The sequence below is a fragment of the Puma concolor genome, chromosome F2 (assembly GCF_028749965.1).
Source record: "Puma concolor isolate L17-30 chromosome F2, mPumCon1.1.hap2, whole genome shotgun sequence".
In the NCBI taxonomy this organism is placed as follows: domain Eukaryota; kingdom Metazoa; phylum Chordata; class Mammalia; order Carnivora; family Felidae; genus Puma; species Puma concolor.
In genome coordinates, this window is record NC_141684.1 from 45512455 (window position 1) to 45537835 (window position 25381).

The 25381-nt window shown below is 40.7% G+C and overlaps 1 protein-coding gene across 4 annotated transcripts in view; it reads left to right on the plus strand.

Annotated features, from left to right (window-relative positions):
- The window catches only part of PIP4P2 (phosphatidylinositol-4,5-bisphosphate 4-phosphatase 2), an 85966-nt gene that overhangs the window by 16056 nt on the left and 44529 nt on the right, over positions 1 to 25381 (plus strand). Inside the window, exons 2-3 of one of the 4 annotated variants that reach the window (XM_086695179.1) lie at positions 14905 to 15318; positions 23959 to 24034. In XM_086695179.1, the coding sequence (XP_086551305.1) occupies positions 24028 to 24034 (7 nt within the window). In that variant the 5' untranslated portion in view covers positions 14905 to 15318; positions 23959 to 24027. Of the gene's footprint in view, positions 1 to 14904; positions 15319 to 15364; positions 16428 to 20700; positions 21058 to 23958; positions 24035 to 25381 lie in introns of those variants that run through there. The other 3 variants (XM_086695178.1, XM_086695180.1, XM_086695177.1) reach the window with 3 other exon arrangements.

Genomic DNA, 25381 nt, shown 5'->3' on the forward strand with positions numbered 1-25381 from the left:
CCAGGGCATGGATGGGATATCATCTGGTCTCTGATTTGAACTCTGAGCTTATAAACCTGTGTCCTCCAAGCTGTAGCCTTTCCCTATATTTGTCCATCCCTATGAATGGGTTATGCCCCCACTTGCCCCCAGCTCCTGTTTTCTGCTGCTCAGAAATCATGGCAGCCTCTCCTTAAATACAAGTCTATTTCATTGATATCCAGCAGCCTGTGGAGAGCCTATGCTAGCCCCTTTCCACAGAGGTTAGATCTGTGCCTCCGATTATTGGCTTCTAACTCTTCATCAACTGGATGACTGCTTTCCTAATGTTGATTTTCAGTTCCTCCTCGATTCCCTTGCTGCTATACCTCAACAGCTAAATCAGAAGCCCTTTTGAGTACTGATTTGTTCTGGAACAAACTTCAGTTTTCCCTGACTATTTGGACAGTGCTAACTTGCTCCTACAGCCTGCCCTATGTTCCCATCAATTCTATTTATTCTTGCTTCTGACACCTCACCTTTCCCTTTCAAACTAATTAGTATTTCCCAGGATACCTCAAAGCCAAGCTAGTCTGAGTTGTGGTATAGAAACCCGGATGGGTGCCTGGCTGGCCCCGCTGGAAGACCATGAAGCTCTTGATCCCAAGATTGTGAGTTCGAGCCCCATGTTGGGTGTAGAGATTACTAAAACTAAATAAATATAAAAGAAAAAAAAAAAGCATGGACATATCTCATAAGATAAGAAATGTGGGGTTGATATCATATGGCTCAACAGTATTAACTATCCTACTTATTTGCTGCATGTATTTACTGTGAAATTAGAGTCTGTACACAAAGCATATTTTAAACTATAAATCATAACACTGTAACGATAGTGGACAGAGTTCCTCTTTTGTTGTCAGCTCTCCCTTCCTTTTCCTCTCTGGCCCTGTCTGTCTCCTTGACATGGCTAGCTACTTCATTGTATGTCTCCTCTCTCACTTTTTTTATTCCCTTATCTTCCTTCTTTCTTTTTTTTCTTCCAATTTTTTATGTCTTTATTTTGACAGAGAGAGCAAGTGGGGAGGGGCAGAGAGGGAGAGAGAGAATCCCAAGCGGACTCCACACTGCCAGCCTGGGGCCCAAGGTGGAGCTTGATCCCACAAGCCGTGAGATCATGACCTAAGCCGAAACACCCAGACGCCCCTGCTCTTTCTTTCTTATCTTCTACTCCTTCCGCCCCCCCATTTCTCTTACACTTTTTCATCCAATCGGCTCCTGTTTCTCTCCGAGAGGTCAGTGCCTCTCTGGCACTGGGCTCCACACTAGCTCCCATCTTCTACCTGATGATGAACTTCTGTGCCCTCCCAAAAGTACTTGCTCATGATGGGATGGGACAAGTCAAGGCTTGGGAATTCATACATTGGAAATATTCATACAATTCATACAATGGAAATAAATGCTAATCTAAAAAGAGTGAAACTGATCTTTATGTGTTGATATGGAAAGATCTCCGAAATAAATGAGTAGGTAAAAACACGACACAGAAAAATGCATGTAGAATTATTCAAGTTATGTAAATAAAAAAGATAGACAAGTTCTTATGTATTACATTCGGTGTGGGGAAGCCTGGAGTAAACAAATTGACCCCTTTTTAAGAGACTTTTGAAAGAGTCCAGGTATTTTGACCCAGAAATTCCACTTTTAAAGTAGACATTATATACTGAAGAAACAAATTTTGTATAATTATTGCAAATTACTTATTGCAACATTTTTAGTAGCAAAATATTGGAAGTAATACTGGTGTCTAATATTAAGAAATTATGTAAATAAATCATGGAATATCCACAAAAAGATATAAAGTACAGTTATTAAAGATATATTTTTAAAATCTATTCATGACATGGGAAATATAATAACACATTTTTTTTTAATTTTTTTTTTAACGTTTATTTATTTTTGAGACAGAGAGAGACAGAGCACGAACGGGGGAGGGGCAGAGAGAGAGGGAGACACAGAATCTGAAACAGGGTCCAGGCTCTGAGCCGTCAGCACAGAGCCCGACGCGGGGCTTGAACTCACGGACCGTGAGATCATGACCTGAGCCGAAGTCCGACGCTTAACCGACCAAGCCACCCAGGCACCCCAATAACACATTTTTAAACAAAAGAAATTTACAAAACAAAGTTTACACAAGGATTTTAATTTTGCTTATGGGTAAGATACATTTTCATAGACAAATAATGAAGCAAATGCAGGTAAATTTTTGAGTGGATATCACTGGGTAATGAGATTAACGGGGTTTCTATCATCTTCTCTGTCCTCTGTCCATTTTCCAAGTGTAAAACTATGAAAATACATTCTTCTATAATAATAGAGAAAGTAGAAAATGTTATTAAAATAATACATTTTGGGGGGCACCTGGGTGGCTCAGTCAGTTAAGCATCTGACTTTAGCTCAGGTCATGATCTCACTGCTTGTGAGTTCAAGCCCCACGTCGGGCTCTGTGCTGACAGCTCAGAGCCTGGAGCCTGCTTCAGATTCTGTGTCTGCCTCACTCTCTGCCCCTCCCCTGCTTGCACTGTCTCTTTCTCTCTCTCAAAAATAAACATTAAAATTAAAAAAAAAATAGTAATACATTTTTTGAAAAATTTGTGGGTTACAGTTGAGCTCAATTTTTCAGAACAGGAAGTTTCCCCCTTCCTTTTTTACCTCATGGCTCATTTCTATCTTTATATAACTCCATCTGTGTATCTATCTATCTATCTATCTATCTATCTATCTATGTATTTACCTGCCTATCTATCCATCATCTGTCTTTACTTTCCTCAGTGGAACTTAATTTTTTTTTTAATTTTTTTTTTAATGTTTATTTATTTTTGACAGAGAGAGAGACAGAGCGTGAGAGAGACAGAGCGTGAGCCGGGGAGGGGCAGAGGGAGAGGGAGACACAGAATCCGAAGCAGGCTCCAGGCTCTGATCTGTCAGCACAGAGCCCGACGTGGGGCTCGAACTCACAGACCGTGAGATCATGACCTGCGCTGAAGTCGGACGCTCAACCGACTGAGCCACCCAGGCGTCCCCATCAGTGGAACTTTCTAAACATGTTTGTTCTGTTTTCTCTTGTTTAGTTAATAGTCCTTATGATTATAAATGACTGCTGCCGGTCTTGTTGAGTAGACTTGGTATGTTCTAGACTTGGCATGTTGGCATATATCATTTTTCCAATAATAAGAGTATCATTATTATAGTTCCTTACCTCTCCAAGTGTAAACTGCTTCATACAGTATTTTGTTTAAATGTAGGGCCACTCTTACATGCTTTTGAGTAATGATGAATTAGAAGGCACATTTAGCTTAGAATTTCAAATTGTAAAAGACAACCACGCAACTACCTGCACAAGAAATTCTTTTCCCAATAAGTAGTTCATATTTACTGAAATTAAACAGAGAAGTTAAATTCAGTCCTGGAAGATAAATTCTTCCTCTCGTCCAGATTGGTGTTAGTGAAAAACATTTGGAAGAGAAATCTGCTTCTCAAAGAAGCCATTCTATTTTCCCAAGAGAGAGAAGATTTGTAACCAAAATATTGGTATCTATAACAATAATTTTACTGCAATCTGTGCTCATAAATCATCTTTCATTCCTAAATACTCCTTTATTCCATTACTTGTTAATACATCTTGTCTTTCGGTTCACTGTTCTTTTACCTTATTAGTACGAGTATTTTTAGCTGAGACTAAGTACATTATTTTCTAAAGTGTGATTGCTTAAGAATTAGATGCTCCCAGGGCACCTGGGTGGCTCGGTCGGTTAAGCATCTGACTTCAGCTCAGGTCATGATCTCACAGTTTGTGAGTTCGAGCCCTGCATTGGGCTCTCCACTCTCAGCACAGAGCCCACTTCAGATCCTCTCTCTCCCTCTCTCTCTTCCCCTTCTCTCTCTCTCTCTCTCTGTCACAAATAAATAAATATTTAAAAATAAAAAATAGTTAGATGCTCCCTTACCTGTGTTTTCATGGTATTTTCTTCATATAACCATTAGTGCAGAAATGGTTTGATTTTCTAAGTTTTGTCACACTGGACTGCAAAGTCCAAAATTAGAAGCCACACTTTATTCATTTTTATGTCCCCACACTTAGGATAGTGCTTGTACAAAGGAAGCAATCAATAAATGATTTTTATATTGAAGAAAAGGGCAGATGATAAGAATAGCCGTTTGGAGAAAACAAATCAAGCAGTTGAATCTGAAACTCTAATATTATTGTAATGAAAGAATTTCAATATTGAAAAATTTTATGTTACCTTACTGACTAATCCTGGGAAGCATTTTGTATTGATTTATGTTTTTAATCGTCTGGTTCATTTGAAATAGGAGAAATCTTGGGGCACCTGGATGGCTCAGTCAGTTAAGCATCTGACTTCGGCTCAGGTCATGATCTCACGGTTCATGAGTTCAAGCCCCACATCAGGCTCTGAGCTGACAGCTCAGAGCCTGGAGCCTGCTTTGGTTACACTGGTACACTCCCCTTGTCTTCCTCTCTGTCTGCCCCTCCCCTGCATGCACTCTGCCTCTCTCTCAAAAATGAATAAACATTTAAAAAAAAGAAATAGGAGAAAACTTAAAAGGTAGAAACACTTGTTTAGAGCTTATGTTTTATTTTAATCAATTTTGCCTAAATGGAAATTCATATTATTATCTTCAAGAGATATTTTCAACTTTTAGAAACAAAAAGCAAGTCACATATAAATGTAGATCTTTTTTGTATCAGCCCCACTAAAAGCTACCTTTTTATCTCTGATTATTACTCTGACTATTTCTACCAAGGGATTATAGATTTCTTACACCATAAAGAGTATCACCTTTATTTGTATATATTTTACTTTCTTCTAGTAATTTTTTTACTTTGTGTTCATTAACACAAAGTAGTTAAGAATTTAGTTAAGAATTGAGATTTTTTGTCTGCATGGCGTGATCCGTGACCAGACATAATTTAAGAGTCAACTTAGGCCCATTAAGAGGATTTGCCATTGTGTTACAGTGCGGAGAAATCCTTCTGTGGAAGGTAGAACGGTGGCCCACCACATCCTAAGCCCTGGGAATATGTTACCTTACATGAAACAGGGGACTTTGCAGAGGTGATTAAGTTAAGAATATTGACATGGAAAGAATTTCCATATGAATAATCACAAAGGCCCTTCTTTGTGAAAGAAGGCAGGACAGGCAGAGTCAGAGACTTGAATGGGATGCACTGCTGGCTCTGCAGATGGAGGAAGGGGACACACAAGGGAGGTGTGCAGGTAGTCTCTGGGAGCTAGAAAAGGTGAGAAAACAGACTCTTTTCTGGAGCCTCCACTGAGGAATGCAGCATTGCTGACAGCTCAAGTTTAGCCCAGTGAGAACCATTTTGGACTTTTGAGCTCCAGAAATGTAAGATAGTAGTTTTGCATTTTTTTTAATTTGTAAGGAAAATATTACTCGCCATCCATAAAAATGGAGCTTTTGCACTCGCAACTAATGATCAAAATCCTACACTGCCCTGCACTCGCAACTAATGATCAAAATCCTACACTGCCCTATGTGCATGTGGTAATTTGTTACAGCAGCAAAGCAAACTGATACACTCCCCTTGTATTATTCTACATACATGATATTATTGGTAAATGAAAAGCCCCTCCCGTCATGCAGGCCAGAGACAGCTGCATGTGATCAGTCTCGCTAGTCTGACTAGTGTTCACGAGTGTGGTCAGGGTGACTGGTGACCAGTGAGAATACATAACACATAAGGCCGGTGGCAAATTGACTCAGGTAGACAAAACAAGATGCCTTCGAAAGACTCAGTGACCTGAGGCATATCCTTAACAGTCAGATGACCAAGACAGTAGTCTTGAGAGGAAGTGCCCAATAAGACATGAGAAGGACAAGGCAGGAAATTGTACTCTGTTAACTCATGTACCATATATTCTAGGTTTAGCACAAAATGAGAAAGAATGTAGATAGAACTTCTATGAGCAAAAGAAGACAGTTTGCTATTTCATGGGCTATAAGTTACAGAGCATATAAAGAAAGATCATATCCAGAAACAGAATATATTGAAAAATTAGACAGCCATGAAAAATATTTTCACAGACAAAATAGAAAGACAATACACTAAGAAAAAACATTTGCCTTATTTTTTTATATGTGTTGAACTTTCAAATGCTGACTGCGAATCAAGGGGATAGGTATTTTATTCAGGCTATTGCAACAGAGAGAATATCCAAAGGCAGTATTTCCTGGAAAATGGGAAACGAGATATTTTATATAGCAAAGAAACAAATTGGCAGAGTCCCAGTTACAAGTTCGGTAAGCAATCAGGCAATCTTTCAGAAAAAATGCGCGCATGCATGTGTGGGGGTGGGGGGAAGAGAGGGGGAGAGAGAGAGAGGGAGAGAGAGAGAGAGAGAGGAGTGGGGAGAGAGAGAGATAGGGAGAGAGAGAGAGATAGGGAGAGAGAGAAAAAAAAGAGTGGGGGCGTAGGAAGAGAGATTTGGCCTGTTCTAGTCCATTACATCCTGTTCTTGGAGTTGTTAACTCAAAGAAGGAATTTAGAGGGATGGATTATTCTCTCAGTACCAGGGAGCACCAGGGTCCGTGTACCTTCAGAGAAGAAAATTTTACATTTCTCCACACAGGCAAAAGACAAGTATATTTGCCTATCTGAAGATAAAGAAATTCTTTATAACTCTTTCTATGTATTTCTTGATCAGGGAAAACACCCCCTGCTGTAATAAATAAACTCTGAAATCTCAGTGGCTTAACACAGTAAAGCGCATTTCTCACAAAACTCTCCAAATCCAGTGTTCTTGGTGGGTAGCTCTCCTGTACATAGTGATTAGTGTCTCGAGATCCTTCTTTCTGGTACCATTTTCAACAATGTGACTCCCATGGTCTCCTTGGGGGTCATTCCCTGCCATCTCTCTTAGAGGAAAAAAGAGGGTTGCAGGATCATGAAAGGAATGTTTTTATGGGCCAGGCTAAAAGTACCTCTGTAATCTTCCATTGGCCAGAATTTGGACATATAACTATTGTTAAGTGTAAGGATGGCTGGGAAATGTGGTCTAGCTGGGTTTTTAGAAGGAGAAGGGAATGGATTTTGTCGATCAATAAAATTTTAAATTAAACTTATAAATAAAAATTTTAAGTGATAATAAAAAAGGTGAACTTCCCAGTGGAAAAGTGGTCAATACCAAGGACTACTAAAAATATTCAAGAATATTAAGAATCATTAAGGATAAAGTTAAATAAGTCACAAAAAATCTACTTTTCATATTAAGCTGTCAATATTAAAAATAATGGTCCATGTTATTTTCCTAAGCTACTGAGAAATGGAGAGTCTCCGTCACTACAAGTGAGGGTATAAAATGGTTCCAAGTTCCAGAGGGCAGTTGACAATATATGCCCCCAAATTTTTACATGTGCATAGTCTCTGATCTGGCCTTCCATTCAAAAAAATTTATCATAAGTAAATCTCAGAAAAGTGTTCAAAGATTGACTGAAGTCATCCTTGACTTCTGTTTTTCATACACTACATGAAATCTGTCAGGAAATCGTGTTAGATTTACTTTCACGGTATATCCAAAATCTGACTCCTTTTTCCCACCTTTAGTCCTTCTATCTTTCTTACCTACAGTCCAATTTTAACACAAGCAGCCATTGTGATTCTTTTAAAACCTGTGTCGTTCCTCTACCCTAAAAGCCCCCAAGAGCTCCAAACTTTTCTCATCTCAGAGGAAAAGCCAAACCGGCTGCATACGATCTGCCACACCCAGGTCAATGGCAAACTTCTCTGATCTCATCTTTTACTCCCCCACCCCACCCTCACTCCCCAGCTCACTTTGCTCAGGCCACACAGGCTTCCTTGCCATTCCTGCACGCGTCAAGTGTGTTCCCTCCTCGGGACCTTGCGGTTCACTGTCCCTATCTCTGCTCAGATCTCAGGGAAGCCTACCAAATTCCTCCATGCAAGAAAGCAATGTGCCCCCTCTACCTCTCTCTCTCCTATTTCCCCTTACACTGCTTGATTTCTCCCCATCACATTTATCACCACCTGATATATTACATATCCTTGTTCACCTGAGTGTTACTGGTCTTCAGTTGTAATGAGGTCAGGGGTTTTGTAACTCCTAGAAGAGTGCCTGGCACATGGAAGGCATTCAGTGTTTGTTGAATGAGTGAATAAAATATTGCAAAATTTCTGAAACATTAAAAAATAGGGGACTGGTTAAATAAACTGGATGGTGCACTTGAGGGTCAGACAGACCCTCTGTCTGAACTTCTGCTAAGACAGAATCGAAAGCCTAGACGTGCAGAAAATAAAACTAGAATGTGTTTTGTATCTCCTAGGAGGAAATTCTGGGAATACCAATTTCTAAAGAGGTAACAGTTACTTTTCTTACCCAACTGGTTTCTGAAACCATAGGAAAAGGAAGTTTCTCATCATAAAACGTGTTTTTGCGTTTATCGACTGCTCCTGTGGTCTCAAATAGGTTTCTCTGTGAAAATGGGTGTTTCCAAGGGCAAAGAGGATTTTTAAAAAGCAATCTTATTCTTTGCAGGTTGTATTAGTGTGCTGGAGTGTCCATAGGAAAATGCCTGCAGACTGCTTGGTTTAAAGAGCAGAAATTTATTTCCTCACAGTTCTGAAAGATGGGAAGTCCAAGATCAAGGTCCAACAGGGCTGCGTTTCTGATGAGGACACTCTTTCTGGCTTGCAGATGGCTGTCTTCTCACTATGTCCTCAGTTGGTCTTTCCTCAGTGCAGATTCATCGAAAGGGAGAGGCTGAGACAGAGCAAGCACGTGTGCGTGAGCACAAGCTCAGGTATCAGACCATCAAACCTATTGGATTAGGGCCTCACTGTTATGACCTCATTTAACCTTAATTACCTCTTAAATGCTGTATCTCATCTTTGTAGTCACAGCATTTAGAACAAGATACTTGTACTTATTCATCAAAAATGTTTTAGTCAAGGAAAGCTTGAATTTGGGGCAGCAGTCATATATATTTCTCTATCTCTGTATCTCTGTATCTATCCATCTATCGATCATCTATCCATCTATCCAACTTACTAAACAAATGTAACTCAGTAAGGTACAAATAAGAAATGGTTATAGTCTCCTCCAAATACTGCCCTTAAAACAGCCATTTTAAATCCCGCCCCCCCCACACCCCCACCTCCTGTCACAGATATCTTGTCACATCTGTAGGTTCTATAACTTCTTGGTCAATTTCAGTGATTAAAAATCCATTCAGTCTAGAACTCCAATTTCATATCCAAATAAAAGATTTCTTTTTTCTGTCATCTGCTAGCATGGCGGTTTGAAGGACTGGAAATGGGGAGACGGTATGGCCTTCTCTTTACCTCTTTCCCATTTTCTACCTTGGAGGGAAGAGTGTAGTTTACTTCTGGGCTGTAGGTCCTTCCTTCCTTTTCTGGTTCCTAGCTTCTCCAGGGAGTGGACACGGGGAGGAGCCAGAGGGATAAAAGGGGCCATCATCGTCATCTTCCTCAGGCTGTTTGGCACTCACTGTTGGACCAACACCACCCTGCCATTGACAATGGTCTCTCCATAGCAGGTATTCAGATACTGGATTTCCAGAGGAGGCACAAATAGGAGTTCTTTAGGGGCCTTCCCAGTCCACAGTGTCTCGTTTAAATTTTTCCAACTCTCCTCAGCTCTTGCACTAAGTGGCATACTCCTGAACTTTTGTTTTTATTGCCGGGGGACTTTTTTTGCCCAGTAGTTAGTTTTGTGTGTGTGTGTTGGTGTGAACATGATGGCACAAGCCCAGCTTTGTGGTACTCACTCGGCCTACCAGAAACTCACATTCTCATCAAAGCAGAAGCGATAGCTGGGCTACACCACAAGCCTTCCTGTTTCTCTTACTGACATTCACCAATTCCTTTTTTCCTGTTCACGTAGACTTTAGGAAGATGGACTGGCCTGTGTCCTAATTTGAGGTATGAGTAGAAAACGGAGTGCAGGCACCCCCAGACTTTGCAAGTAATTCTCTTACAGCCCTTCTCACTTGGCCTTTTGGAAACGGGTAGGGAAAAGCCACAGTAGAACTTTGTTAAGCCAACAATTTATGACTCCAGTGATTCTCATTTTTTCTCCTCCTTCTCTGGCTTATATGATTTGGGATAATTGTGGTTATTGAGGGGCCAGTGCTGCTGATTTAGTATGTGCAAATACTTACTGCTTCTTTATCTTCAGCTTTGGACCCTGGCTGTCAGTTTTGGGTCAACAGGGAAAGTTCTACACAAGTTCAGGTCACATATCCTCTCTTGAACTTCATTTCACTCTTCTCTTTTGGAGGGTGCTTATAGAGCTTGTGTCTTATTTTACGCATATTAGCATACTATGAGATGCAAGACAGCTATCCCCCATTTTGCTGATGAAACTGAGATAGTGACAGGCAATCCAAGACAAATTAACTGAAAACTCTTCTGTGACCACAGTCAAGTCTGCACCCCTCCTCGACTGTGTCTGCAAAACGTAGCACCTTTTTCAACTCCGGAACATGGCGTTGTTCTTTCGGGCTTACAAGTTTGTCTGCTGGAGAAGCGAACAAAAACCCTTGGAGCTGAAGGCAAACCTCTTTACCCTAGACATGGTGGAGTACCCATCCTTCAAGTTTCCCTCACCTAACACCCAGGTTCCTGCCTTCCCAAGCCCCACAGTGATGAAGGGGCACTGATATTTCATTCTGCATTTGAAATATAAATCCCTGTTTCCTTGGATCTGACAGTGTTCCTCAACGTTTCTTTAATAGGAATTTCCAAAGGACCTGGGAACCTTTATGCTTAAATACAACCCCTTCAGGCCTGCTGAGATGCTCCGGAGTTCTTGCATTGAGCATGCAGGCTACACACTGAGATGCTACCCTGTGTAACTATTAGTTAAGTATAAATGAATTAGTGAGTTAAAAATATAAACAGGAGTGCCGGGCTGGCTTAGTTAGTAGAACATGCAACTCCTGATTTCAGGGTCATGAGTTCAAGTCCCACACTGGGCATGATGCCTACTTAAAAAATATATATACATATAAATATATATATATATACACATATAAATATAAACATATAAAAATATATATTTTTATATTTATATATACATATAAATATATACATATATACACACATATATATTTATGTGTGTGTGTATATATATATATATGTGTATATATATGTATATGTATATTTATATATACACATATAAACATACTCAGGGGCACCTGGCTGGCTGAGTCAGTGTAGCCTGCAACTCTTGATCTTGGGTTATGAGTTCAAGCCCCATGTTGGGCCTCGGGGTTACTTAAAAAAAAAAAAAAAAACAATAAACAAACAAGCAAAAACATATATATGTGTGTGTATGTGTGTGTGTATGGATTAAACATATATATATATGGATTAAACATATATATACACACATATATATATATGTATATATGTGTGTGTATGTGTGTGTGTATATATATATATATATATATATATATATATATATATATATATACGGATTTCCAGAGAAGGCCCAAGTGTAAGTTCTTTAGGGGCCTTCCCCATCCCAGTGTCTTGTTTAAATTTATATATATTGTACTCCTAGTATATACAAGACCATTGTACTCCTAGCTTAGTTCAGTGATGCTTATCCCCTGGTTTCCCTTCTAATAGAGTTAAAAAGGGAGAACAGTAAAAAAAAAAAAAAGCTTATATTTATAGCAAATCTATGTGCCAAGCACTGATAGTTATTTATATTCCATACATTTTCTCATCCAATCATCATAAATACCCTATGAGTTGGTATTATTTTCTTTGTTTTACAGACTAATTCAACAAAAGAGGTATAGAGAAGTTAAATTAACTGAACTAAGATCACTATTTAGAGGTACTGAATTCAAATTATATACAATCATATTGAAATATAATTGATCTCCAAGCCCGCCCCACCTCCCCCAGCACAGAGGAGAAAGATGGAGACATCAAGGTGACCAAGTGGAGGTAGCATGTTGTTATGCGCCAAGGAGAGAAATCATAATCCTTACAACAACATATTTAATATGAATATGCTTTACATTGCATAGATATTAATAAAACATATTTCTTAGATGGACTTTAACGTTTCAAATTAAACTTCTTCCCCAAAACATGATGTTTCTTGAGGAACTCTCCTTTGCCTTTCTCACTGCTTTTCTTATGTCAAATACTGTTTTAGCTGTGTTGGGTCATTATACAGTGACCTCCCTGCATTCATGCCCCTCTGTATGTGACACTGCCACACTTCCCCTCAAGAGACTGAATTTATCCCTCTGCTGGCTTGAATGCAGGCTGGCCTTATGACTTGCTCTGACCAGTAAAGAGTGGTAGAAACAAGCTTGTAGCTGTTCCAAAACTGGGACCCATGAGGCCTTGGCAGCATCTGCCTCTGCCCTGTGGGAGCGCTATTCTGAGAGTGAGTTCAACAAAGGTGCCCAGGATGAAAGCGAGTTTGGAGAGCGAGGATCAGCCAATCCAGCTTTCTCAGCTGAGTGCAGTCACCAGCGCAACCACCAGCTGAATGCACCTTTCTGAAAAATAACGCATTGTTATTTCAGTCTCTAAGTTTTAGGATGCTGGATTCTTCCAAAGCAATAATAGGTTAACCAGACAAAGTGGGATGGACCGGAAGTACAAAGTAATAGATTAATTCAACAGGAATGAGTAGCTAAAGTACAAAGCAATAGATAAATGTAAGAGAAATTAGTATTGTTCCAACAAAACCCAAAGCACATGGCAGTCTTCAGGCCAGGCAGCAGGTGAATGCTGGAAGGGGCAGAGACGAGACTGTCGGTGAAAGCTAGAAAAGCAGGGAGGAGATTGCTCCTGGAGACCAGAGGGCAGAAAGTAGACCAATTAACTCTTGTCTGTGGTACCTTGTAAGGTAGTAAACATACCTAATGAACTCGTTGATCTCACTAATGTCATTTCCATGTAGAACACAGAAAGTAACAATTAGCTTCTTTTAGCTCTCTTTGATGGGAGGTGGCATTTTCTATCGCTGCCATAAAAAATTACAACAAACTCAACAGCTCAAACAGCATACATGTATCATTTTACAGTTCTGTTGAAGTCCAGAGGCAGTAAAAATTAAAACCAGATGAGTAAAATAGTATTTAGCTAGAGTTTATTGTGCACAAAAGAATAGCTCACGAATTAGGTCTTCAAATCCAACACTGAGATGAAACTCAGAGGCAGGATGTCATAGGATGGCTTATAAAGTGAAAATGAGGAAGTTGTTTAATCTTTACAATGACTGACGATCATAATAGGGGTTGATCATGAAGAGAGGCCTCTGAGCCTCTAACTTTCTTTGGACAGGAAGCAGGAGGCAGGCTGAGGGAGATACAAGAATATGGTAGAAGTGACATTATTTGAGACGCAGAGCCTAGATCTGGAAAAGGTGCCATAGCTTCCACAGTCACCCTCTCACCCCTCAAATACTGCTCTGAGACTACCAGGTATGTGAAGAAGCCTGGAATGACGGACTTTGAAGAGCTGAAGAGAGACAACCCGCCCCCACCCCCCCAACCCCCATCCAAGCTGCCTCAGTTGAGCTAGCCCCTAGCCAATCTGCCAGATGAATGCAGCTTCCTGAATACAAGCCCAGGCAAGACCAATAGAATAACCACACAACTACCTATAGAGTCATGAAAAATAACAAATCATGTTGTTTTAAACCGCTGGATTTGGGTATGGTAGGTTGCTCAGTAGTAGGTAACTAAAATTGTAGTGTAAGTAGCTTCAGTAAGTAGTAAGATACAGCTTTTACTAGCTCACACATTATCTGTTTATATTGTACTTGTATCCCAAAAGACACATTACCTCATTTCCTGAGTAGAGATGGAAAAATATTATCATCATAAAATGCCTTGGATTGATAAGAATTATTTAATGTTTATTGAGTAACCATAAACTATAGTATTATTTTTAAACTAGAATGAAGTGATACTCACCTAATAAAAGTGTTTTGTTTGTTTGTTTTTGTTTACTTTTTATGAAACTTCGCATTGCTGCAAATATACTCTTGGTTTACCCTCTACCTTGTATAGTTTGAGAAGAGTGATTTCCACTAGCTGTGTCACCCTCTAATGAATTCTGAAATAGATAAAGAAGCCATATAAAGAAGGAAAGAAGGAAAGAAAGAAAGAAAGAAAGAAAGAAAGAAAGAAAGAAAGAAAGAGAAAGAAAGAAACCTTTTTACCTGGACAATAAAGGGACCCTAGTTGAAGAGATAATAATGGAACAGTAAAAACGGTGGTCAGATGGCAACGCTGTCATTTTCATCAAAAAAATCACAAGATGCTCCATGTTTTTTCTGCTAACAATTTGCTTTAGTAAGATTCTGGCACTGTGGAGGATTTACTCATACACTCATTTGCTTATTTATTTGGCAAATATTTACCGAGTGCTTCTTAATGAACCAGGCATTGTGTTAGATACTGGAGATACAAGAGTTAATGAGACAGTTATGGTTTCTGACTCACAAAGTCAGTGGGGAATAAGGGGGAGGTGGGTAATAGAAACGTAAATACACTGTTACAATCCAGTGTGATAGGCCCCAGGACAGGATGCTAGAGTAATAGGATTTTGTTGATTCTTCTTAAAAGTTTCTTTAACTCAATAGCTTCTTTCACTGCACCGTAAAACAAAAACAAAAACCAAAAAGCCTGCCATTCATTTTTGTAAAATGTTCATTTTTGCAGGGAGCACTACATCTTGACCTCTCACTTTTCAGGTTTCTGGAGATCTATAAACGCCCTTGGATTATATCGTATGGGGATCCTTATATTGTGTTGGGTCCTGATACTACTGACCCATAAAAGATGCTGCATAATAGAAAGCATTATTCTTTGATTTTCCCTTAGGATTTCCAGCTGATGCCTAAATGGATTTTTTTGAAGAAAGAGTATCTTCAGAGAGCAAAATGAAGACCCTTCTTAATGTAACATGAGAAGCAGTTTCAAATTTCTAAAGCCAGCTTTTCCTCCTGACCCTTTAAAACTACAGCTGGGACTACCAGCCTCATTTTTTATTTGTTTTCAACTGTGTTCCCACACAGACATCTGAAGGATAAAGACCATTGCCCCGTGTATTCACCTTTGTAGACCCAGGAAGTACATAATATATGTTTGTTGAATGGCTCCAAGAATTACTGCAGAAAAATTATCTTTCGATAATTTCCTATTGCGTTTCTGTCTGGCATACTCAAAACGTTGATTTTTAAGCCACTTTGGCCAACCACCAAAATAGGAGAAGAAAAAAAACAAGAAAGCATGCCGGTAACTATGCCTAGCTTTTTTTTTTTTTTCTTACTCTCTTTTACATGTGAAAGATCATTCTAAAACGCTAGCTCAAGAAAAGTAGTTTTTAATTGCTTTACATTATTCATAAGCGTCATTATTGTATAAGGTGTCAGGGACAATATGGTCCAAAAACAAAACTATGAGGGCAACGTATTTTGTCAAATTAAACTTGTAAAAGCCAGCACACTATGCATCATTTCAGTAAGATACCGTTAGGAGAGTGCCAAACAGATACGAGAAAACAAGGACAAGCAAGGAATGCACCACTCCTGCAGAAATTTACTTCGTCCTAGACAACAGATACTGAAAAGTGATTTTCCAACAAAAGCAGCAGCAGCCCTCAAGAAGGAATTGATAACCCTAGGAGTAAGCTTTCTTCCCTTAACTGCTGCAAAGTTGGACGGCACAGAATCCCTCCTCCTCCCCCCCCCCCGCCCCCATCTTGTAGCTGAACTTGAGATCCGTGTTTGCTGTAGTTTTTCCGCAGTCAAGGCCTTTTCTCTTACCCCCTTTCAGGTTGCTCTTTACCCTTCTTCCTCTTCTTAGCTAAGGAAACGTAAAGTACAAAGAGAGAAGAGTTGCAGCCCCTTTCTCTCGCCTCCCCCGCCCGCCCCTCTTTCCGTGGCTCCGCACCTTCCCTTCCCCGCCTTCCGGGGGCAGCCCTACTGTGTTCACTGGCTCCCGCTCCTCCCCTTCTCCACTCCTCCCCTCCGCCCCTCTCCCGGGCTCCTTCTTTCTCGCTTCCCTCCCCTCCCCCAGACTGGCTTCCCAGCGCGCTTCCCTTCCCCCGCCTCTCGGTCCCGCACCCTCCCCTCCCCCCGCCTCCTGCCTTGTGACACAGCCCGGGTCCTCCCGGAGGCGGCGGCAGCAGCAGCGGCAGCGGCAGCAGCAGCAGCAGCGGCCGCGGCAGTAGCCACCACCTCCGCGGGCGCCGCAGCCCCCGGCTCAGCCTCCCCCCGGCCCCGCCGCCGCCGCAGTCATGGCTGCTGACGGGGTGGACGAACGCTCGCCGCTGCTGTCAGCATCCCACTCGGGGAATGTCACTCCCACGGCCCCGCCGTACTTACAGGAAAGCAGCCCCAGAGGTAAGGCCAGCATAGACCTTTCTACTTCGTAAGGAAAAGCCTAGAATGTGAAAGACCAGGGAGCTGTAGCTCCGAGGCGGAGGCGAGCCTCTCACTTGGGCTGGGAGAGAGGGATGCTGACTGTGCCTTCCCAAGCCCGAACCTGCTTGGCTGGGAGCTTCCCCGCAGGGCTTTTGGTGGGGTGGGGTGGGGTGTGAGCGTGAGTGTGTGTGTGTGTGTGTGTGTGTGTGTGTGCACGCGCGTGTGTATTTCACCGCTTCTCACCCGCTGGGTGTGTGTGGGGAGTGTGCGTGTGCGTGTGCGTGTGTGTGTGTGTGTGTGTGTGTGTGTGGCGCGCGTCCGTCCGCGTGTGTGTGTATTTCACCACTTCTTGCCCAGGGGTACAGGATGTGACATGAATTTCCCAAGCTGGGCTTTACTGTTTTAGAACAGCCCCTAAGTGCAGCTGGAGGAGGTGCAAATCTTTCACAATCATTCACAAATCCTTTCAGGTTGCTGAGAAACCCCTAGTACTGCTCACCTTGGGATCTGTCCTTGAAAGGGCTTAGCTTGAAAAATGTGCATCTCCTCCTGTTCCCCCACCAGTGCTCTGTTCAATCAGGGAATTGTCTCCCCAAAAGGAATAGAATTAATCAATATTCCTAATATGTCTGAAATTCCTGCCCTTCCCTGTTACTCCTCTTAGTAATGAGTATGTGTTAGCTTTAATGGTGAATGATGAAGAATAGAAAGGAAGATGTACTATTTTTTATGCATGTCTGGGTGAGATCGAAATGAACTTACTTCTAAAAGTAACCCAAGTTAATCCTGCATGTATTTCTATTTATTTACTGCTCAGGATGGAATCAGAAACAATTTGATAGCGGTGGGATCTGAAGAAAGAAGTGTGTGGGTGGAGGGAGGTGTTTAGCAAACTATTCAAAGATCTTTGTTCTAAGCCTTGTAGTCGAGTTCTATAGTAGAAAGAAGGTGGAGTCAGGACTTATAGAAAATGGAAGACAAGACTTTAAAAAACCACTTAGAGTAATGAATGGTCAAATATGGCACTTGCCAACGTAGCTTAAGTGCATCTCTCTTTTTGGCTGAATTTGAGAGGAGTTTAAAAACCCTAGGAGGAGACAGATGTTAATGCCTTTGAAAATATGGGCAGATCATGTTTCTTGTAACACAACTTTTTCTAAGTTCAAGTCTGGAATTGGAGCGGTTGTGGAGCAGGTTCAACTTGTTTAGTGTTTAAAATTTCCACTTAATGAATTACAACAATCTAGATCTTAATCTGCACTTAACAAGAAGCAGGACAGAGGAAAAAGATGTTCAGCTGTGAATAATTCAGTGTGATCAATGAGTTAAGAAATAAGGTGCAAAATGGAGCAGAGACTCACCTACAGAAAAACCACAAGTCATGTTTGTAGGTCCATGTTAAACTTGCATCAGAGGATACCAGTTGGGGGAATTTCCTTTAATGCACAAATTTGATATTAATATTTTACTCTTAACCTAAATTGGGTGGTCTAGAAGAAGTTTAACCACCTATAAATGAATGTTTCATCAAGTCACCCCTTGAGGCAAAACGTTTGCAATTTATTAAAAGACAAACTTTGGAGTTAAGCAACTGTCCTATGACAGATTTTCATGCCCTCTATCTTGCATCTTTGTTTTTGTATTTTTAGCCACAGTGGCGAAATTATTCCACAAAAATAGTCATACTCATGGACCTGCTTGTAGAATTCTGTATCATTTGCCATGTATTTGTTTAATCTGATAAAACCCCTCACATTACAGAAGAAGTTGCAAAGTCCAGTTCAGCCACTGAGAAAAAGAAGTTTCATTCTAGATAACTTAATAATGGAAGAAATTCAATGTATTAAAGAACGAAATTCAACTGAGTAAATTTGAAAGATCTTATTGGCTTGGGGCGCCTGGGTGGCTCAGTCAGTTAAGCATCCGACTTAGGCTCAGGTCATCATCTCACTGTTGGAGAGTTCCAGTTTGAGCCCTGAGTGGGGCTCTGTGCTGACAGTGGGGAGCCTGGATCCTGCTTCAGATTCTGTGTCTCCCTCTCTTTTTCTGCCCCTCCCCTGCTCATACTTTCTCTCTTTCAAAAATAAATAAAGGTTAAAAAATTGAAGACCTTACTGGCTTTATTTAATGATTCATGACTAGAGCAGCATCCCATCTAGCAGACAGAAGGGAGCTTCCAAAAGCTGTACAAAATGAAAGACTTGTATAGGTGGAAGGGAGTGGGAACAAGGAAATTATACTGCCAAAAAGTGGAATGGTTGTGGGAAGACCAGTTTCCTTTATGGGATGGCAGGGGTCTATCAGGCAGATGACCTCACTCGTGCTGATCAGGTAGTTCCTGATTCACTTTAAGATTCCATTTCTGGAAGAGGTCAAAAGTGTAATTAAGTCTCAGTTTGGTGATATGGAGCTGAGCTTAAGTGACTCCATTTTGAGCCTGTTGTCTTGTTTTTAACAATTGATTTAGCTAAAAGCTGTTTCTGCCTTATGGTAGAATATAATTTTTTTTTCTATACCTGGTGGATAAGAAAGATTAGATAATTAGAAACACTAATTTCATGTGGCACAATACCTAGGAAGCAAGAAACATAGATGAGAAGTGAGAACGTTTTATGTGTTGGCATTTTTGTCAGAATATCTTCTCTTAACTAACAAATAAGCATCTTCATATATATTTTGAGTAATACACAAGATCTGATTCTAGAACACCAGTGCTATTTACCCATTCAGTGATTCACTGGGCAGCATGATGTGCTAGAGACTACTCTAGGTCAACAAGACTGACCAAACCCATCCCCTCTTGGAGCCCATGTTGAAGTGGGCAGAAATAATAAATAAACACAATGGCGAATTATTTGTATTGTAGGAAACACTCTGTTGCTAGACCAGATCTTTTAAGTCTTGAAAGTGGTTGACAAGAATTAGAATTGAAGGTTGGGATTCAAAATAGAATAGAATGTACTTTTTGATAACGAACTTTGTTTTATGATACCATTCATAATTATGCACTTTTTAAAAAAATAGTTAAGAGCCGTAACTCGTGATTATTTTCTCTAATCGAATCCTTTGCTGTTTGTGTTACCATCTAAGAACAGGAATGTTAGCTCTCACTCCAAGATGAAGTATTCCGTTTTAAGTTGAAAGTTGGTGAAGTGTTTATTTATAGACAGGTTATTGATAATGTAGTGGGAAGCAGTTAGTATTCTGCGTCTGGTTTTAGCGCAGTGAGAATCATGTCTGGTCTGTGTAATAATCCACCTGGGTTTCTAAGTGGAATGCTTCTAGTGGTCTTTTACCATCAGTATCGGATTCCTGCACAGAGGAGAGGAGCACCTCTCCAGTGATTAGAATACTCCATTTGGTACATGTGTCAGCTTTTGTTAAGGCATAGACATTAAAAGCAAAGACAGGTTTAGGCTCATTTGAAAAAAAAGATTGGAAGAAATACCACAAAACTTACATAATTTGACTATATTTAATTGATTTCTTTATACATCTGCTATTTTTATAAGTAGGATATAGCAAGAGAATATGACCTTTATATTTATAGACGAGACTCTGTGAAAAATGGTTTATATTTGGGATTGCCTAATTATCCATGTATTGAATAGGGAATGTGCTTATCTACTTCACTATAATTTTAAAGGAGTTGTTATAAGAGACAGTTCATTTACTTAGTTTATTTCTGTCATTCATTCAGCAAATAAATATTTGAGTACTAGCTAAGTTCTGTGATAGGATGGGAAAAACAGATATGGCCCCTCTTCCAGTCTAGTGGGGGATATTGAGACATCAATTACATAGTCATTTGAACAAATTCAAAGTGCAGTGGGGATAAGGACAGTGCCTGAAATTTATCCAGTGCAATGAAATTATATACTAAAAAGACTTAACCTGTTTAGGAAGACAGGGAAGGCTTTCCTGAGACTTGATTGAGACTTTGGTCTCCAAGTTGAACGTGGGGAAAGGGGGATTGGAAACACATTCCAGACTAAGAAAACATTCTGTTACAAAAGCCTTCAGGAGGATGGAGTATGATGAGTACAAGGAACTGGAAGAAGGCTCGTGTGGCTAATGTGGAAGCTAACAGGGAATACACTGCAAAATGGGATTGGAGAAGTGGGTATGGTTAATGTTCTCCAAAGACCCTTCTCGCCCTCCAAAGAGCTATGCTTTTTGATATTCAAGTCCTTGGATAGTTCCTCTCCTCCTTGAATCTGGACTGGCCGTGTGGTTCAATTTTGATGTATAGGATAAAATAGAAGAGAACTGAATGACTTCAGAGACAAGGTCACAAGAGGTCTTGCAGCTTTTGCCTTGGTCTCTTATAAAACGTACCCTGAAGAAAGTAACTTGTCTTGTAAGAATTTGAATACACTGAGACTGCCATGCTTTAAGGAACCCCTGATTACACATGTGGGGAGACTACAAGGGAAGAGGGATGCTTGACCAGCCCTCAGACATGTGAGTGAAGAAGCCATCTTGGATGCCCAGCCCAGTTGAGCCTTCAGATGACTCCAACTGAAGCCAAATTCTTATTGTAGCTGTATGATAGATTCTAGATGATTACCATCCAGCTCAAGCTGAACAATCCACAGAATCATTAAAGGTAGTATTAAACTGTTGTTTTAAACCACTAAGTTTTGGGGTGATTTGTTTTGCAGCAACAGACGGCCAGAGCAATTAAGTATTGCTCAGTCCATGCAGGCTATTATTGGTCATGTTGAGAAATTTTGCCTTCAACGAAGGGATGATCTGGTTACATCTTTATTATTATTAGTAGTAGTAGTAGTATTACATATTTATCATCATCATCATCATCATCATCATCATTATTTAAATGGAAATACAATTGACACACAACGTTACATTCATTTTAGGTGTAGAACACAGTGACTGGGATGTATGTTATGCTGTGCTCACCACAAGTATAGCTACCGTCTGTCAGTATACAACTCTCTTACAGTACCATTGACTATATTCTCTATGATGTGCCTTTTATCCATGGGACTTATTCATTTAATAATTGGAAATCTGTATCTTCCACTCCACGTTCTCCAATTTGCCCAACCTCCAACCCTCCTACCCCCTCCTACCTCCTCCCTCTGACCACCATCAGTGTGTTCTCTGTATTTATGGATCTGTTTTTGCTATTTGTTTGTTTTGTTTTTTAGATTCCATACGTATGTGAGGTATTTGTCTTTCTCTGTGTTTTTTTTTTTTAAGTTTTTTTAAAAAACTGATCAAGGGGCGCCTGGGTGGCGCAGTCGGTTAAGCGTCCGACTTCAGCCAGGTCACGATCTCGCGGTCCATGAGTTCGAGCCCCGCGTCGGGCTCTGGGCTGATGGCTCAGAGCCTGGAGCCTGTTTCCAATTCTGTGTCTCCCTCTCTCTCTGCCCCTCACCCGTTCATGCTCTGTCTCTCTCTGTCCCAAAAATAAATAAACGTTGAAAAAAAAAATTAAAAAAAAAAACAAAAAACTGATTGAGAGAGAGATAACTGGGAAGGGGCAGAGAGAGGGGAATAAAGAGAATCCCAAGCCAGCTCCACACTGTTAGCACAGAGCCCTACATGGGGTTCGATCCCATGAACCGTGAGATCATGACCGGAACTGAAATCAAGCGTCAGATGCTTAACTGACCGAACCACCCAGGCACCCCTGTCTTTTTATTTTTAAGTAGGCTCTTCACCCAGTGCAGAGCCCAATGTGGGGCTCAAACTCATACTCACAACCCTGTGATAAAGACTTGAGTTGAGATCAAGAGCTAGACGCTTAACCGACTGAGCTATCCGGGTGCCCCTGTCTTTCTCTGTCGTATTTTACTTAGCATAATACCTTTTTGGTCTATTCATGTTGTCATAAATGGCAGCATCTTGTTCTTTTTTATGGCAGAGTAATATTCCTGTGTGTGTGTTTCTGTGTGTGTGTGTGTGTATGTGTGTGTGTGTGTATACACACACATTGCATCTTCTTTATCCATTCCTGTGTTGATGGACTCTTAGGTTGCTTCCACATCTTGGCTATCATAAATAATGCTGCAGTATACATAGGGTGCATATATCTTTTTCAATTAGTGTTTTTGTTTTCTTGGGGTAAATACTCAGTAGTGAAATACTGGATCATATGCCATTTCTATTTTTAATTTTTTGAGAAGCCTTCATACTGTTTTCTACAATGGATGCACCAGTTTGCATTCTCACCAACAGTGTAGTGAAGAACGTTCCTTTTTTCTCCACATCCTTGCCAACACTGTTGTTTCTTGTGTTATTGATTTTAGCCATTCTGACAGGTGTGAGATGATATCTCATTGTAGTTTTGATTTGCATTTCTCTAATGCCTAGTGATGTTGAGCAGCTTTTCATGGTTTGGTTGGCCATCTGTATGTCTTCTTTGGAGAAATCTCTATTCTATTTTTATTATTTTTAAATCACTCTATTTCTAGAGTAGAAAATGAGTGACAGTGGAGCGAGAGTCAATGAGGATCCATGGCTTGAGTGGCCACTGAAATGATTCAGGCAGATCAGTTATGCTGTGATGATAGCTTGGACTCGGGTGGTGGAGGTGGAGACAAGATGATGTTAAGGAAGTAAATTAAAGACAACTTGATGGTAGATTGGCTGAGAGGGTGAGAAGGAGGTGGCAAGAATATCTCCCAGAGTTCTGGTGTCCACAGCCTGGTGTGATTGCCTACACTGAGAGATCCCCAGAAGAGCATCAGTTTTTGGGAAACACAGGTCATGAGCTTACTTTTAGACATGATACATTTAAGATGGTTTCAAATATCAAGAAGAGATGTCAGATAGGCAATTGGATCTACAGGTGTAGAGCTGAGAAATGAAGCCTGGGTTAAAAAACACAAAATTGTGTTATTTGTGTATTGGTGACAGCCAAGTACATGGATGTTGATTCAGAACTTCCCGAGGCCCCACCAGTGTGCCATGCAATGTGCTGAGATAGAACATACGTGTATTAAGATATTGGTTATCATCAGTCCTTGGAACAGCAGAAGGCTTTAGGCCAGAGGCCTCCATCTCTGAGTACCTATAAAAATATTGTCATGTTCTCTGTGTACCAAAATGCACAAAAGTTTGGGAGACTATCTATGAGACCACTTAGGGAGAAAAAAAACAAAGTAAAAAGAAGAGAGAGCCTAGGGTAAAGCTTTGAGATTCTCCGACATTCAATGACTAGTTAGAGGAAGACGAACCTCCGAGAAGACTGATAAGTAGCTTCCAGGCAGGTAGGAGGAAAACCCAAAGACTCTCATATCACAGAATCAAGGAGAGGAAACACTTCAAGAAAGGAGTAGTCGAACATGTCCAAAGTTGCAAGAAAGAACAAATAGATAAGGGCTAAAAATGTCATTTGAACTTAGTGTCATGGAGGTCATTAGTAACCTCAGTGATAATTGTTTATACGTGTTTATATTCAAGTCCTTTTTAAAGAATTGAAAAATTATTCATTTCCACCTGATCTAATATTCTAATGTACATTTATTTTAATTGTAAGATCCCTTCAAGGTGACTTAACTAAAGGGAAGAGGCCAATTCTTTATTCTGAAACACACGTAGATTTCGTATGAAATGTAAGTAGACATTGTCATTTCCTTTTCGCCTTTGTTTCACTTTTTAAAAACGTGTACATTTGAAATTGCTTGAGGAAATGTTTTCAGTGACTAGAAAATAAATTCACTTCTGGTTGAAGAGATAAGTTATTTACTATGTAACCCCTGCATTCCTCACTTAGAAATTGTATAGTAAGTAAGGTATGTTTTTAGTGGTCTTCTGTCCTCTACCTGCAGAAATCTGAAGTTAGAAATGGTGCCTCAGTTTAAAGTGGGGCAAAGTCTTATTTCACTTAGAACTATGTTCTGTTCCAGCCTAGAGTTTTATTGAGTGTCTGAGTTCAGGCTGCTATCACAGAATACCATACACTGGGTGGCTGAAACACCACATTTCTTTCTCACAGTTCTGGAGGTTGGAAGGTCCAAGATCCAAGTGCCAATAGGTTTAGCATCTGGTGAGAGCTGAGAGTGTCTTCAGGTTGCAGAGTGCTGACTTCTTGTATCCTCCTCACATGATGGAAAGAGTGCGCGAGAACTCACTCTCCGCTTCCTTTCGTAATAGCGCTAGCCTCATGCATGAGGGTTTCGCCGTTATGGCCTAATTACCTCCCAAAGGCCCCACCTCCTAATACCATCACGCTGGGGGTGAGAGATTCAACACGAATTTTGAGGGGACGTAAACATTCAGTCCGGTGCGCTGAATTAGAGTTCTCGAATATATGTGGGCAGTCTGTTACATTTCTGAACCTCCTCGCACCCTTGCGGAGTTTGGGGTTGGCTGTGGATTGGCAGGAGAAGGTGAGGCAGACCCGGAGACCCACACCATACGCGTGACCCACTGTAAGGTTAGCGGCTGGACCACACACCCCGTGAAGGCCTCCCCGGGGGTGTGCACCGGCTGTGGTATGGAGCAAGTAGGGTCTTGCTGAAGCTGATTTTGTGATAGGCTAAAACTAACGCCACCTATAGGAGGACGATTTCAGACTGGTTCTTGGATCACAAGCTGCTTCGCTGAGGCCACATCCTTATGAAGGGAAAATGGAGCCCAAACGTCGGTGAAGTGTATCTGCTTCTAGTTTTCCAGTATTGCGGCAAGCCCATTTCTTATTACAACCCTTTCCCACCGTTTGGCAGGCATCCGTCTCCATGATTCTTTTATTCTATTTTATAATGCCCACACTTCCTCCTGGCTCTAGCCAGCATCTTTAGTACATTAATCAAGACGTGTTTCATTCAGTCAGTCATCCTTTCAAATATTTGAGTGCCTATTGTACTGTTCCAGATGCCTGGGAGCTTATGTTCCAGTGAGAGATACATACTGTGAGCACTATAATTTCAGAGAGTGAAGAAAATAAAGCAGGGTATGAG